Below are 16,349 nucleotides of genomic sequence, written 5' to 3'. Positions count from 1 at the left end.
ACTGTAAAGCCCAGGAATATGATCAGGTACAGTAGGAGACAACACTGTAAAGCCCAGGAAAATGATCAGGTACAGTAGGAGACAACACTGTAAAGCCCAGGAATATGATCAGGTACAGTAGGAGACAACACTGTAAAGCCCAGGAAAATGATCAGGTACAGTAGGAGACAACACTGTAAAGCCCAGGAATATGATCAGGTACAGTAGGCTACAATACTGTAAAGCCCAGGAATATGATCAGGTACAGTAGGAGACAACACTGTAAAGCCCAGGAAAATGATCAGGTACAGTAGGAGACAACACTGTAAAGCCCAGGAATATGATCAGGTACAGTAGGAGACAACACTGTAAAGCCCAGGAATATGATCAGGTACAGTAGGAGACAACACTGTAAAGCCCAGGAAAATGATCAGGTACAGTAGGCTACAATACTGTAAAGTATCCAACCTCACTGAGCTCGAGCTGTTTTGCAAGGAGGAATGGGAAAAAATGTCAGTCTCTCGATGTGCAAAACTGATAGAGACATACCCCAAGCGACTTACAGCTGTAATCGCAGCAAAAGGTGGGGCTACAAAGTATTAACTTAAGGGGGCTGAATAATTTTGCACGCCCAATTTGTCAGTTTTTGATTTGTTAAAAAAGTTTGAAATATCCAATAAATGTCGTTCCACTTCATGATTGTGTCCCACTTGTTGTTGATTCTTCACAAAAAAATACAGTTTTATATCTTTATGTTTGAAGCCTGAAATGTGGCAAAAGGTCGCAAAGTTCAAGGGGGCCGAATACTTTCGCAAGGCACTGTACATATAAACTGGAGTGGACTTATGGAAAGGCTCAGTAAGACATGTTATATATATATATAAACTGGAGTGGAGTTAAGTCCCGCAGCGTCAGCTCCCAACTTTTAAAGGAGGTAACAACTATAGCAGTAGATGTTAGCCTGAGTCACCAATACGGAAGAAGAGGAGATACACCATTCAGACAACCAGACAGGGAGAAGGTCCAGACCAGCCACCAATCAGACAGGGAGAATGTCCAGACCAGCCACCAATCAGGAAGGGAGAAGGTCCAGACCAGCCACCAATCAGGAAGGGAGAAGGTCCAGACCAGCCACCAATCAGGAAGGGAGAAGGTCCAGACCAGCCACCAATCAGGAAGGGAGAAGGTCCAGACCAGCCACCAATCAGACAGGGAGAAGGTCCAGACCAGCCACCAATCAAGAAGGGAGAAGTTCCAGACCAGCCACCAATCAGGAAGGGAGAAGGTCCAGACCAGCCACCAATCAGGAAGGGAGAATGTCCAGACCAGCCACCAATCAGGAAGAGAGAATGTCCAGACCAGCCACCAATCAGACAGGGAGAAGGTCCAGACCAGCCACCAATCAGGAAGGGAGAAGTTCCAGACCAGCCACCAATCAAGAAGGGAGAAGGTCCAGACCAGCCACCAATCAGGAAGAGAGAATGTCCAGACCAGTCACCAATTAGACAGGGAGAAGGTCCAGACCAGCCACCAATCAGACAGGGAGAAGATCCAGACCAGCCACCAATCAGGGAAGAATAATGGACCAAAGTGACCAACCAGCAGAGTAGGTAATGTAAGTCACCAATCAGGGAAGATAAAAGTGAGACAAGCTACCAATCAGACAGGAGAATACTAAGTAGGGGCGGGGTCTACTCACTTCTCCACCATCTCATCGTAGTCCTGGAGGGTTTTCTTCAAGGCTTCGGTATCCCGGGCTAGTCTGGCTTCCTGTATCTTAGAGACAAAGACAACACACAGGTCACGGGCTAGTCTGGCTTCCTGTATCTTAGAGACAAAGACAACACACAGGTCACGGGCTAGTCTGGCTTCCTGCACCTTAGAGAGACTACACACAGGTCACGGGCTAGTCTGGCTTCCTGCACCTTAGAGACAGACTACACACAGGTCACGGGCTAGCCTGGCTTCCTGCACCTTAGAGACAAAGATTACACACAGGTCACGGGCTAGTCTGGCTTCCTGCACCTTAGAGACAGACTACACACAGGTCACGGGCTAGTCTGGCTTCCTGCACCTTAGAGACAGACTACACACAGGTCACGGGCTAGTCTGGCTTCCTGCACCTTAGAGACAAAGATTACACACAGGTCACGGGCTAGTCTGGCTTCCTGCACCTTAGACACAGACTACACACAGGTCACGGACTAGCCTGGCTTCCTGCACCTTAGAGACAGACTACACACAGGTCACGGGCTAGTCTGGCTTCCTGCACCTTAGAGACAGACTACACACAGGTCACGGGCTAGCCTGGCTTCCTGCACCTTAGAGACAGATTACACACAGGTCACGGGCTAGCCTGGCTTCCTGTATCTTAGAGACAAAGATTACACACAGGTCACGGGCTAGCCTGGCTTCCTGCACCTTAGAGACAGACTACACACAGGTCACGGACTAGCCTGGCTTCCTGCACCTTAGAGACAGACTACACACAGGTCACGGGCTAGCCTGGCTTCCTGCACCTTAGAGACAAAGATTACACACAGGTCACGGGCTAGTCTGGCTTCCTGCACCTTAGAGACAGACTACACACAGGTCACGGGCTAGTCTGGCTTCCTGCACCTTAGAGACAGACTACACACAGGTCACGGGCTAGTCTGGCTTCCTGCACCTTAGAGACAAAGATTACACACAGGTCACGGGCTAGTCTGGCTTCCTGCACCTTAGAGACAGACTACACACAGGTCACGGACTAGCCTGGCTTCCTGCACCTTAGAGACAGACTACACACAGGTCACGGGCTAGTCTGGCTTCCTGCACCTTAGAGACAGACTACACACAGGTCACGGGCTAGCCTGGCTTCCTGCACCTTAGAGACAGATTACACACAGGTCACGGGCTAGCCTGGCTTCCTGTATCTTAGAGACAAAGATTACACACAGGTCACGGGCTAGCCTGGCTTCCTGCACCTTAGAGACAGACTACACACAGGTCACGGACTAGCCTGGCTTCCTGCACCTTAGAGACAGACTACACACAGGTCACGGGCTAGCCTGGCTTCCTGCACCTTAGAGACAAAGACTACACACAGGTCACGGGCTAGCCTGGCTTCCTGCACCTTAGAGACAAAGACTACACACAGGTCATGGACTATGGATGCTTTATGTTGTTCTCTCCAATAATAACACAGTCTTATCACTGTATCCTGAACAGTTAAGGGGAAAACGTGATGTCATTCTGTAAAAACACATGACTGAAAGCAATTTAAAGCTATAAAGGTTAAACAGCACCAATGTGACCAGATCAGAGGAATGACTGGGCTGTAGAAGGCTTGGAAAAGGTAAGCTTTCGTCCCAAATGGCACCCTAGTCCCATTGGGCTCAACTCAAAAGTAGTGCACTATATAGGGAATACACCCTTAGGAGGAAAAAAAAAAGTGCTATCTAGAACCTATGAAAGGGTTATTCGGCTGTCCCCATAGGAGAATCATTTGAAGAACCCTTTTTGGTTCCAGGTAGAACCCTTTTGAGTTCCATGTAGAATCTTTTACACAGAGGGTTCTACATGGAACCAAAAAGAGTTCTACCTGGAACCAAAAAGGGTTCTTCAAAGGATTCTCCTATGGGGACAGCCGAAGAACCCTTTTGGAACCCTTTTTTCTAAGAGTGTAGGGCTCCATTAGGGACGCAGACTAAAGCTAATAAACAAGCTGGTGGCCCGAGAGAGCAGAATGGAAGAATGTAACCTGTGGGGCCTCGGACGAAAGAAACGGAGAATGGAAGACCAAATAGATGAGAGAAGGATGACAACAGGCTAACATGATAAACAGACAACATCAACAGGATAAACAGACAACATCAACAGGATAACAGGATAAACAGACAACATCAACAGGATAAACAGACAACAACAACAGGATAACAGGATAAACAGACAACATCAACAGGATAAACAGACAACATCAACAGGATAACAGGATAAACAGACAACATCAACAGGATAAACAGACAACATCAACAGGATAACAGGATAAACAGACAACATCAACAGGATAAACAGACAACATCAACAGGATAAACAGACAACATCAACAGGATAACAGGATAAACAGACAACATCAACAGGATAAACAGACAACATCAACAGGATAAACAGACAACATCAACAGGATAACAGGATAAACAGACAACATCAACAGGATAAACAGACAACATCAACAGGATAAACAGACAACATCAACAGGATAACAGGATAAACAGACAACATCAACAGGATAAACAGACAACATCAACAGGATAAACAGACAACATCAACAGGATAAACAGGATAACCAGACAACATCGGAAGACAGAGAGAGAGAGAGAGAGGAGACTGGAAGATTGTAACCTGTTTGGTCAGCTTGCGTAGTTGATCTGTCAACTTGGCGTTCATCTCATCAAACTTCCTGAAGGCCTGCGTTGGTCGAACACAACAGAGACATGATCAGAGACAGGAATATTTACCTCAGAATATACAAAGAGTAGCAACAATGACACGGGACTTTAAAGTCTCTGCAATGAAGAGGACTGGTTCATTACATTGTGGAACATTCAGGTCACTGGCTAAAACATTGAAACAGAAATATATGTGTGTAGTAGTGGTGTGTTTAATACTACAGAAGGTTGATGCTAGTAGAGAATGATTAGTACTAGAGAGTAGGTAGTATACAGTTATTAGTACTAGGGAGTAGGTATTATAGAGTGATTAGTAGTAGGGAGTATAGAGTGATTAGTACTAGGTAGTAGGTAGTATAGTGATTAGTACTAGGTAGTAGGTAGTATAGAGTGATTAGTACTAGAGAGTAGGTAGTATAGTGATTAGTACGAGGGAGTAGGTATTATAGAGTGATTAGTACTAGGGAGTATAGAGTGATTAGTACTAGGTAGTAGGTAGTATAGTGATTAGTACTAGGTAGTAGGTAGTATAGAGTGATTAGTACTAGAGAGTAGGTAGTATAGTGATTAGTACTAGGGAGTAGGTATTATAGAGTGATTAGTACTAGGGAGTATAGAGTGATTAGTACTAGGTAGTAGGTAGTATAGTGATTAGTACTAGGTAGTAGGTAGTATAGAGTGATTAGTACTAGAGAGTAGGTAGTATAGTGATTAGTACGAGGGAGTAGGTATTATAGAGTGATTGGTACTAGGGAGTATAGAGTGATTAGTACTAGGTAGTAGGTAGTATAGTGATTAGTACTAGGTAGTATAGAGTGATTAGTACTAGGTAGTAGGTAGTATAGAGTGATTAGTACTAGGTAGTATAGTGATTAGTACTAGGTAGTAGGTAGTATAGAGTGATTAGTACTAGGTAGTAGGTAGTATAGTGATTAGTACTAGGGAGTAGGTATTATAGAGTGATTAGTACTAGGTAGTATAGAGTGATTAGTACTAGGTAGTAGGTAGTATAGTGATTAGTACTAGGTAGTAGGTAGTATAGTGATTAGTACTAGGTAGTAGGTAGTATAGAGTGATTAGTACTAGGTAGTAGGTAGTATAGAGTGATTAGTACTAGGTAGTAGGTAGTATAGTGATTAGTACTAGGTAGTAGGTGGTACAGGGTGATTAGTACTAGGTAGTAGGTAGTACAGGGTGTACATGGTGTGTAGTTTTGTTGTTACCTCCTCTGGAGCTGTCTGACAGGTCAACATGGCGTCCAGAAACTCATACAGATACTGGAACGGTAGAGACCACATAGATCAACTGTTTATTACATAGCAGGAGAAGGAGGACCAGAAAATTAATTGGGGATGTGTAGCAAGAACAGGATTTATATAGAGGTCTTTCAATCCAGAACAGGATTTATATAGAGGTCTTTCAATCCAGAACAGGATTTATATAGAGGTCTTTCAATCCCACAGGATTTATATAGAGGTCTTTCAATCCCACAGGATTTATATAGAGGTCTTTCAATCCCACAGGATTTATATAGAGGTCTTTCAATCCCACAGGATTTATATAGAGGTCTTTCAATCCCACAGGATTTATATAGAGGTCTTTCAATCCCAAAGGATTTATATAGAGGTCTTTCAATCCAGAACAGGATTTATATAGAGGTCTTTCAATCCCACAGGGTTTATATAGAGGTCTTTCAATCCCACAGGGTTTATATAGAGGTCTTTCAATCCCACAGGATTTATATAGAGGTCTTTCAATCCAGAACAGGATTTATATAGAGGTCTTTCAATCACACAGGATTTATATAGAGGTCTTTCAATCACACAGGATTTATATAGAGGTCTTTCAATCCAGAACATGATTTATATAGAGGTCTTTCAATCCCACAGGATTTATATAGAGGTCTTTCAATCACACAGGATTTATATAGAGGTCTTTCAATCCAGAACAGGATTTATATAGAGGTCTTTCAATCCAGAACAGGATTTATATAGAGGTCTTTCAATCACACAGGATTTATATAGAGGTCTTTTAATCCAGAATAGGACATATATAGAGGTCTTTCAATCCCACAGGATTTATATAGAGGTCTTTTAATCCAGAATAGGACATATATAGAGGTCTTTCAATCCTACAGGATTTATATAGAGGTCTTTTAATCCAGAATAGGACATATATAGAGGTATTTCAATCCCACAGGATTTATATAGAGGTCTTTCAATCGCACAGGATTTATATAGAGGTCTTTCAATCACACAGGATTTATATAGAGGTCTTTCAATCACACAGGATTTATATAGAGGTCTTTCAATCGCACAGGATTTATATAGGGGTCTTTCAATCACACAGGGTTTATATAGAGGTCTTTCAATCACACAGGATTTATATAGAGGTCGTTTAATCCAGAATAGGACATATATAGAGGTATTTCAATCCCACAGGATTTATATAGAGGTCTTTCAATCGCACAGGATTTATATAGAGGTCTTTCAATCACACAGGATTTATATAGAGGTCTTTCAATCACACAGGATTTATATAGAGGTCGTTTAATCCAGAATAGGACATATATAGAGGTTTTTCAACCCCACAGGATTTATATAGAGGTCTTTCAATCCAGAATAGGACATATATAGAGGTCTTTCAATCCCACAGGATTTATATAGAGGTCTTTCAATCCCACAGGATTTATATAGAGGTCTTTCAATCCAGAATAGGACATATATAGAGGTCTTTCAATCCCACAGGTTTATATAGAGGTATTTCAATCACACAGGATTTATATAGAGGTCTTTCAATTCCACAGGATTTATATAGAGGTCTTTCAATCACACAGGATTTATATAGAGGTCTTTCAATCCAGAATAGGACATATATAGAGGTCTTTCAATCCCACAGGTTTATATAGAGGTATTTCAATCACACAGGATTTATATAGAGGTCTTTCAATTCCACAGGATTTATATAGAGGTCTTTCAATCACACAGGATTTATATAGAGGTCTTTCAATCCCACATGGAAAATGTAATGTGGACATCACTTCAGGGTCAGACTGTATGCTTTTGAAGTAAAACCATCCCTAGTGACTGACCGTAGGGATGTAGTATGAACATATAGGACAATAAAAGGGACCTGTGGTTCTTACCGGGGTGAGGAACTTGTAGGTGAGGTGTGCATTCTCTGCCATCACATCAGCAGCCAGATCAAAATACTGAGACAGAATATAAGGAGAGAAAGAGAGTACAGTAGATATACAGTAGTAGAGTACAGTAGAGTACAGTAGATATACAGTAGTAGAGTACAGTAGAGTATAGTAGATATACAGTAGTAGAGTACAGTAGAGTATAGTAGATATACAGTAGTAGAGTACAGTAGAGTACAGTATAACAGTATAGTACAGTATAACAGCAGAGTACAGTATAACAGTATAGTAGATATACAATAGTAGAGTACAGTAGAGTACAGTATAACAGTAGAGTACAGTATAACAGTAGAGTACAGTATAACAGTATAGTAGATATACAATAGTAGAGTACAGTAGAGTACAGTATAACAGTATAGTAGATATACAGTAGTAGAGTACAGTAGAGTACAGTATAACAGTAGAGTACAGTATAACAGTAGAGTACAGTATAACAGTAGAGTACAGTATAACAGTATAGTAGATATACAATAGTAGAGTACAGTAGAGTACAGTATAACAGTATAGTAGATATACAGTAGTAGAGTACAGTATAACAGTAGAGTACAGTATAACAGTATAGTACAGTATAATAGTATAGTACAGTATAACAGTAGAGTACAGTATAACAGTAGAGTACAGTATAACAGTAGAGTACAGTATAATAGTAGAGTACAGTATAACAGAATAGTACAGTATAACAGTATAGTACAGTATAACAGTATAGTACAGTATAACAGTAGCGTACAGTATAACAGTAGAGTACAGTATAACAGTATAGTACAGTATAATAGTAGAGTACAGTATAACAGTAGAGTACAGTATAACAGTAGAGTACAGTATAACAGTAGAGTGCAGTAGAGTATAATATAATATAGTAGAGTACAGTAGAGTATAGTATAATATAGTAGAGTACAGTAGAGTATAATATAATATAGTACAGTACAGTATACTAGTATAATATAGTAGAGTACAGTAGAGTATAGTATAATATAGTAGAGTGCAGTAGAGTATAATATAATATGGCAGGGTACAGTATACTAGTATAATATAGTAGAGTAGAGTATAATATGGTAGAGTACTGTATACTTGTATAATATAGTAGAGTATAGTAGAGTACATTATAATTTAGTATAGTACTGTATAATAGTATAATAGAGTAGAGTACAGTAGAGTATATTATAATATAGTATAGTACTGTATAATAGTATAATATAGTAGAGTACAGTAGAGTACAGTATAACAGTATAGTAGATATACAGTAGTAGAGTACAGTAGAGTACAGTATAACAGTAGAGTACAGTATAACAGTAGAGTACAGTATAACAGTATAGTAGATATACAATAGTAGAGTACAGTAGAGTACAGTATAACAGTATAGTAGATATACAGTAGTAGAGTACAGTAGAGTACAGTATAACAGTATAGTAGATATACAGTAGTAGAGTACAGTAGAGTACAGTATAATAGTAGAGTACAGTATAACAGTAGAGTACAGTATAACAGTAGAGTACAGTATAACAGTATAGTACAGTATAATAGTAGAGTACAGTATAACAGTAGAGTGCAGTAGAGTATAATATAATATAGTAGAGTACAGTAGAGTATAGTATAGTAGAGTACAGCAGGGTATAGTATAATATAGTAGAGTACAGTATAGTAGAGTACAATATAGTAGAGTACTGTATAATAGTATAGTATAGTAGAGTACAGTAGAGTATAGTACAGTATAATAGTATAATATATTAGACTATAGTACAATATAGTAAAGTACAGTATAATAGTATATTATAGTAGAGTACAGAATAATAGTATAATATAGTAGAGTGCAGTAGAGTTTAATATAATATAGTAGAGTACAGTATACTAGTATAATATAGAAGAGCACAGTAGAGTATAATATAATATAGTAGGGTACAGTATACTAGTATAATATAGTAGAGTACAGTAGAGTATAATATAATATAGTACAGTACAGTATACTAGTATAATATAGTAGAGTACAGTAGAGTATAATATAATATAGTACAGTACAGTATACTAGTATAATATAGTAGAGTTCAGTAGAGTATAGTATAATATAGTAGAGTACAGTAGAGTATAATGTAATATAGTAGGGTACAGTATACTAGTATAATATAGTAGAGTACAGTAGAGTATAATGTAATATAGTAGGGTACAGTATACTAGTATAATATAGTAGAGTACAGTAGAGTATAGTATAATATAGTAGGGTACAGTATACTAGTATAATATAGTAGAGTACAGTAGAGTATAGTATAATATAGTAGGGTACAGTATACTAGTATAATATAGTAGAGTACAGTAGAGTATAGTATAATATAGTGGAGTACAGTAGAGTATAGTATAATATAGTAGGGTACAGTATACTAGTATAATATAGTAGAGTACAGTATAGTATAATATAGTAGGGTACAGTATACTAGTATAATATAGTAGAGTACAGTAGAGTATAATATAATATAGTACAGTACAGTATACTAGTATAATATAGTAGAGTACAGTAGAGTATAGTATAATATGGCAGGGTACAGTATACTAGTATAATATAGTAGAGTAGAGTATAATATGGTAGAGTACTGTATACTAGTATAATATAGTAGAGTGCAGTATAGTTTAATATAATATAGTACAGTACAGTATACTAGTATAATATAGTAGAGTACAGTAGAGTATAGTATAATATAGTACAGTACAGTATACTAGTATAATATAGTAGAGTACAGTAGAGTATAGTATAATATAGTAGAGTACAGTAGAGTATAATATAATATAGTACAGTACAGTATACTAGTATAATATAGTAGAGTACAGTAGAGTATAATATAATATAGTAGAGTACAGTAGAGTATAGTATAATATAGTAGGGTACAGTATACTAGTATAATATAGTAGAGTACAGTAGAGTATAGTATAATATAGTAGGGTACAGTATACTAGTATAATATAGTAGAGTACAGTAGAGTATAATATAATATAGTACAGTACAGTATACTAGTATAATATAGTACAGTACAGTAGAGTATAGTATAATATAGTAGAGTGCAGTAGAGTATAGTATAATATAGTAGAGTACAGTAGAGTATAATATAATATAGTATAGTACAGTATACTAGTATAATATAGTAGAGTACAGTATAGTATAATATAATAGGGTACAGTATACTAGTATAATATAGTAGAGTACAGTAGAGTATAGTATAATATAGTAGGGTACAGTATACTAGTATAATATAGTAGAGTACAGTAGAGTATAATATAATATAGTACAGTACAGCATACTAGTATAATATAGTAGAGTACAGTAGAGTATCGTATAATATAGTAGAGTACAGTAGAGTATAATATAATATAGTACAGTACAGTATACTAGTATAATATAGTAGAGTACAGTAGAGTATAGTATAATATAGTAGAGTGCAGTAGAGTATAATGTAATATGGCAGGGTACAGTATACTAGTATAATATAGTAGAGTAGAGTATAGTATGGTAGAGTACTGTATACTTGTATAGTATAGTAGAGTATAGTAGAGTCCATTATAATTTAGTATAGTACTGTATAATAGTATAATATAGTAGAGTATAGTAGAGTATATTATAATATAGTATGGTACTGTATAATAGTATAATATAGTAGAGTATAGTAGCGTATATTATAATATAGTATAGTACTGTATAATAGTATAATATAGTAGAGTATAGTAGAGTACAGTATAATAGTATAATATATTAGACTACAGTATAATATAGTAGAATACAGTATAATATAGTAGAATACAGTATAATAGTATAATAGAGTAGAGTACAGTAGAGTATAGTATAGTAGAGTACAGTATAATAGTATAATATATTAGACTACAGTATAATATAGTAGAATACAGTATAATAGTATAATAGAGTAGAGTACAGTAGAGTACAGTATACTATAGTAGTGTATAATAGTATAATATACTATAGTAGCGTAGAATACCCTACCTCATATTTGCAGTACAGTACAGTATAATATAGTAGAATACAGTATAATATAGTAGAATACAGTATAATAGTATAATAGAGTAGAGTACAGTAGAGTACAGTATAATATAGTACTGTATAATAGTATAATATACTATAGTACCGTAGAATACCCTACCTCATATTTGCAGTACAGTACAGTATAATATAGTACTGTATAATAGTATAATATACTATAGTACCGTAGAATACCCTACCTCATATTTGCAGTAGAGTACAGTATAATATAGTACTGTATAATAGTATAATATACTATAGTACCGTAGAATACCCTACCTCATATTTGCAGTAGAGTACAGTATAATATAGTAGTGTATAATAGTATAATATACTATAGTACCGTAGAATACCCTACCTCATATTTGCAGTACAGTAACAGCAGGTTTCCGAAGGTGACCGGGGGGAAGGGGATCTGCTGCAAGAGGAAGGCCAGTTTCTCAAAACCCTCCGATGGCTTCTTATCCATGTTCATCAGGGCCTGGTTGTGGAGCGTCACTGGGTCCAGCTCCTACAGGACAACAGACATGTGGAAATAACTATTTGTTCTTTAACTAACTTGCCTAGTTAAATACAGGATCAAATAAAAATTAATAAAAATGATATTTCATTGTCCATTTGGTTAGAAGGAGAATGTCTCCACACACACATCACAACAGCTTTCTGTATGACAGAGTGCTCCTGGTCCCCTGATCCCCATCAGTGTGTGAGTGTTGATATAGATGGTCATTAGAGGGCAGCACCCACTGAGCCACAGATAGAGATGTACTTTACAGCACCACTGTCTCCAACCTGCATGAGTGGTAAAGGGCTGACATATGTACACACACACACACAAGTACACACACAGTACCTCCTCTGATCTGGGAGGCATGTCAGTCAAGGCCTCCTGAGCTGCATCGCCTGGAGACAGACAGACAGAGAGACAGAGTGGAGCTTACTTACAAGCCCTTATGCAGTTTATTAAGTAAAAAATAAATAAATAAATAAAATAAATGAATAAAAGTAACAAATAATTAAAGAGCAGCAGTAAAATAACAATAGCGAGGCTATATAATGTGCGGGGGCACCGGTTAGTTGAGGTAATTGAGGTGATATGTACATGTAGGTAGAGTTTAAGTGACTACGCATAGATTATAAACAGAGAGTACCAGCCTGGTATACTATGAGAACAGACAGTTTTTCAGCTGGTAATTTCTCACAGCCTGGTCACAGTACACCCCCTGGACAGAATGCTAGTCTATCACAGTACACCCCCTGGACAGAATGCTAGTCTATCACAGTACACCCCCTGGACAGAATGCTAGTCTATCACAGTACACCCCCTGGACAGAATGCTAGTCTATCACAGTACACCCCCTGGACAGAATGCTAGTCTATCACAGTACACCCCCTGGACAGAATGCTAGTCTATTACAGTACACCCCCTGGACAGAATGCTAGTCTATCACAGTACACCCCCTGAACAGAATGCTAGTCTATCACAGTACACCTCCTGGACAGAATGCTAGTCTATCACAGTACACCTCCTGGACAGAATGCTAGTCTATCACAGTACACCCCCTGGACAGAATTCTAGTCTATCACAGTACACCCCCTGGACAGAATGCTAGTCTATCACAGAGCTTTAGACACCAACCTATCCCCTTAATGCTGAGAGTCAAACAGAGAGTCAATCAGGTCCCATTTTTACAGTTTTTGTTACGACTCGGCCGGGGATTGAACTCCCAACCCTCCAACCTCAGGGCGGATACTCTAACCACACGGCTGCTGAATGTACTCACAGTTTTTTAGCTGGTATTCTATAGCAGCCTTGAGGTTGAAGCCTTCTATGAGGGCGGTCTCATGTAGGATCAGGGTGTTCCCAACACTCCTCACGTCAATGCCCTCTGTCGTCATGCCAACGCTCAGCTCTGGACGACGAGAACACACACACACAGCACAGAGAGACACAGGATGGTCAGGGAAAAACATGACATGATAAGGAGGGTCACTAAGGGAAAACCCCAACAGGGTGATCAGGTATCTAACTAAACAGGTGTGCTGTCATTTTAAAGCCGACCTGGATGTTCCCTGATCCCTCTCTCGATGATCTCTCCGATGAACTTGAGGGCCTGACCATACTGTTTCATACTGTAGTAGCACAGACCTATGTTGTAGGACAGTTCTGAGACAGGAGGGAGGAGAGAGAGGCAGGGAGAGGAGGAGAGAATTAGGGGGGAGGGACAGGGAGATAGGGAGGGCGGAGAGGAGAGAGAGGGAGAGAAGGAGAGAATTAGAGGGAGAGGAGAGAGAGGGAGGGAGAGGAGGAGAGAATTAGGGGGGAGAGGAGAGAGAGGGAGGGAGAGGAGGAGAGAATTAGGGGGAGGAAGATAGTAAATGCAAGAGACTTGTAGGACAGGCAAAAGGTTATAGATGTTTTCCTCTGTGTGTGAGTGAGCGCGTGCAGTTACCTGGTTGGTAGCCCAGCACCTGCATGGCAGACATGAACTTCTTGCAAGCCTCCTCGTACTCCCCCTCCTTGTAGAGTAGACAGCCCATGTCCACGTCATAGTCTGGGTCGTCCTGGGGAAGCTGCTCTACCAGTGTCTGACAGGGAGAGGGTTCATAAAGGCCTTATAAGAGCTCATAAAGGGTTATAGGGAGTCATAAGGGCGTATTCGTTGAGAAAATGTGTTATAAGGGGTCTCGAGGGTTTCTAAATGGATCAAAAACACTAACTAAGCAGTTATAAGAGGTTATATTAAGTTCTCCTGACCTCATGACATACAGTAACTACTTAAGTTCTCCTGACCTCATGACATACAGTAACTACTTAAGTTCTCCTGACCTCATGACATACAGTAACTACCAGGTTATATTAGGTTCTCCTGACCTCATGACATACAGTAACTACTTAAGTTCTCCTGACCTCATGACATACAGTAACTACTTAAGTTCTCCTGACCTCATGACATACAGTAACTACCAGGTTATATTAGGTTCTCCTGACCTCATGACATACAGTAACTACTTAAGTTCTCCTGACCTCATGACATACAGTAACTACTTAAGTTCTCCTGACCTCATGACATACAGTAACTACCAGGTTCTATTAGGTTCTCCTGACCTCATGACATACAGTAACTACCAGGTTATATTAGGTTCTCCTGACCTCATGACATACAGTAACTACCAGGTTCTATTAGGTTCTCCTGACCTCATGACATACAGTAACTACCAGGTTCTATTAGGTTCTCCTGACCTCATGACATACAGTAACTACCAGGTTCTATTAGGTTCTCCTGACCTCATGACATACAGTAACTACCAGGTTCTATTAGGTTCTCCTGACCTCATGACATACAGTAACTACCAGGTTATATTAGGTTCTCCTGACCTCATGACATACAGTAACTACCAGGTTATATTAGGTTCTCCTGACCTCATGACATACAGTAACTACCAGGTTATATTAAGTTCTCCTGACCTCATGACATACAGTAACTACCAGGTTCTATTAGGTTCTCCTGACCTCATGACATACAGTAACTACCAGGTTATATTAGGTTCTCCTGACCTCATGACATACAGTAACTACCAGGTTATATTAGGTTCTCCTGACCTCATGACATACAGTAACTACCAGGTTATATTAGGTTCTCCTGACCTCATGACATACAGTAACTACCAGGTTATATTAGGTTCTCCTGACCTCATGACATACAGTAACTACCAGGTTATATTAGGTTCTCCTGACCTCATGACATACAGTAACTACTTAAGTTCTCCTGACCTCATGACATACAGTAACTACTTAAGTTCTCCTGACCTCATGACATACAGTAACTACCAGGTTATATTAGGTTCTCCTGACCTCATGACATACAGTAACTACTTAAGTTCTCCTGACCTCATGACATACAGTAACTACTTAAGTTCTCCTGACCTCATGACATACAGTAACTACTTAAGTTCTCCTGACCTCATGACATACAGTAACTACCAGGTTATATTAGGTTCTCCTGACCTCATGACATACAGTAACTACTTAAGTTCTCCTGACCTCATGACATACAGTAACTACTTAAGTTCTCCTGACCTCATGACATACAGTAACTACTTAAGTTCTCCTGACCTCATGACATACAGTAACTACCAGGTTATATTAGGTTCTCCTGACCTCATGACATACAGTAACTACTTAAGTTCTCCTGACCTCATGACATACAGTAACTACTTAAGTTCTCCTGACCTCATGACATACAGTAACTACCAGGTTATATTAGGTTCTCCTGACCTCATGACATACAGTAACTACTTAAGTTCTCCTGACCTCATGACATACAGTAACTACTTAAGTTCTCCTGACCTCATGACATACAGTAACTACTTAAGTTCTCCTGACCTCATGACATACAGTAACTACCAGGTTCTATTAGGTTCTCCTGACCTCATGACATACAGTAACTACCAGGTTATATTAAGTTCTCCTGACCTCATGACATACAGTAACTACTTAAGTTCTCCTGACCTCATGACATACAGTAACTACCAGGTTATATTAGGTTCTCCTGACCTCATGACATACAGTAACTACCAGGTTATATTAGGTTCTCCTGACCTCATGACATACAGTAACTACTTAAGTTCTCCTGACCTCATGACATACAGTAACTACTTAAGTTCTCCTGACCTCATGACATACAGTAACTACCAGGTTATATTAGGTTCTCCTGACCTCATG

General features: G+C 39.0%; 1 protein-coding gene across 3 annotated transcripts in view; it reads right to left on the bottom strand.

Moving 5' to 3' along the window:
- Positions 1-16,349, bottom strand: part of LOC110517345 (tetratricopeptide repeat protein 30A) — a 51,299-nt gene that overhangs the window by 12,900 nt on the left and 22,050 nt on the right. For 2 of the 3 annotated variants that reach the window (XM_036939370.1, XM_036939372.1), the window contains exons 5-13: positions 14,077-14,212; positions 13,686-13,790; positions 13,408-13,536; positions 12,477-12,526; positions 11,982-12,134; positions 7,555-7,620; positions 5,633-5,686; positions 4,363-4,428; positions 1,679-1,755 (exon numbers count right to left, since the gene is read on the bottom strand). In XM_036939370.1, the coding sequence (XP_036795265.1) occupies positions 1,679-1,755; positions 4,363-4,428; positions 5,633-5,686; positions 7,555-7,620; positions 11,982-12,134; positions 12,477-12,526; positions 13,408-13,536; positions 13,686-13,790; positions 14,077-14,212 (836 nt within the window). The remainder of the gene's footprint in view (positions 1-1,678; positions 1,756-4,362; positions 4,429-5,632; positions 5,687-7,554; positions 7,621-11,981; positions 12,135-12,476; positions 12,527-13,407; positions 13,537-13,685; positions 13,791-14,076; positions 14,213-16,349) is intronic. The other variant, XM_036939371.1, reaches the window with a different exon arrangement.

This window comes from Oncorhynchus mykiss, chromosome 12, assembly GCF_013265735.2.
Source record: "Oncorhynchus mykiss isolate Arlee chromosome 12, USDA_OmykA_1.1, whole genome shotgun sequence".
NCBI lineage: Eukaryota > Metazoa > Chordata > Actinopteri > Salmoniformes > Salmonidae > Oncorhynchus > Oncorhynchus mykiss.
Note: the sequence above shows the minus strand (reverse complement) of the source record. Positions and strands in the feature narration are given on the sequence as shown.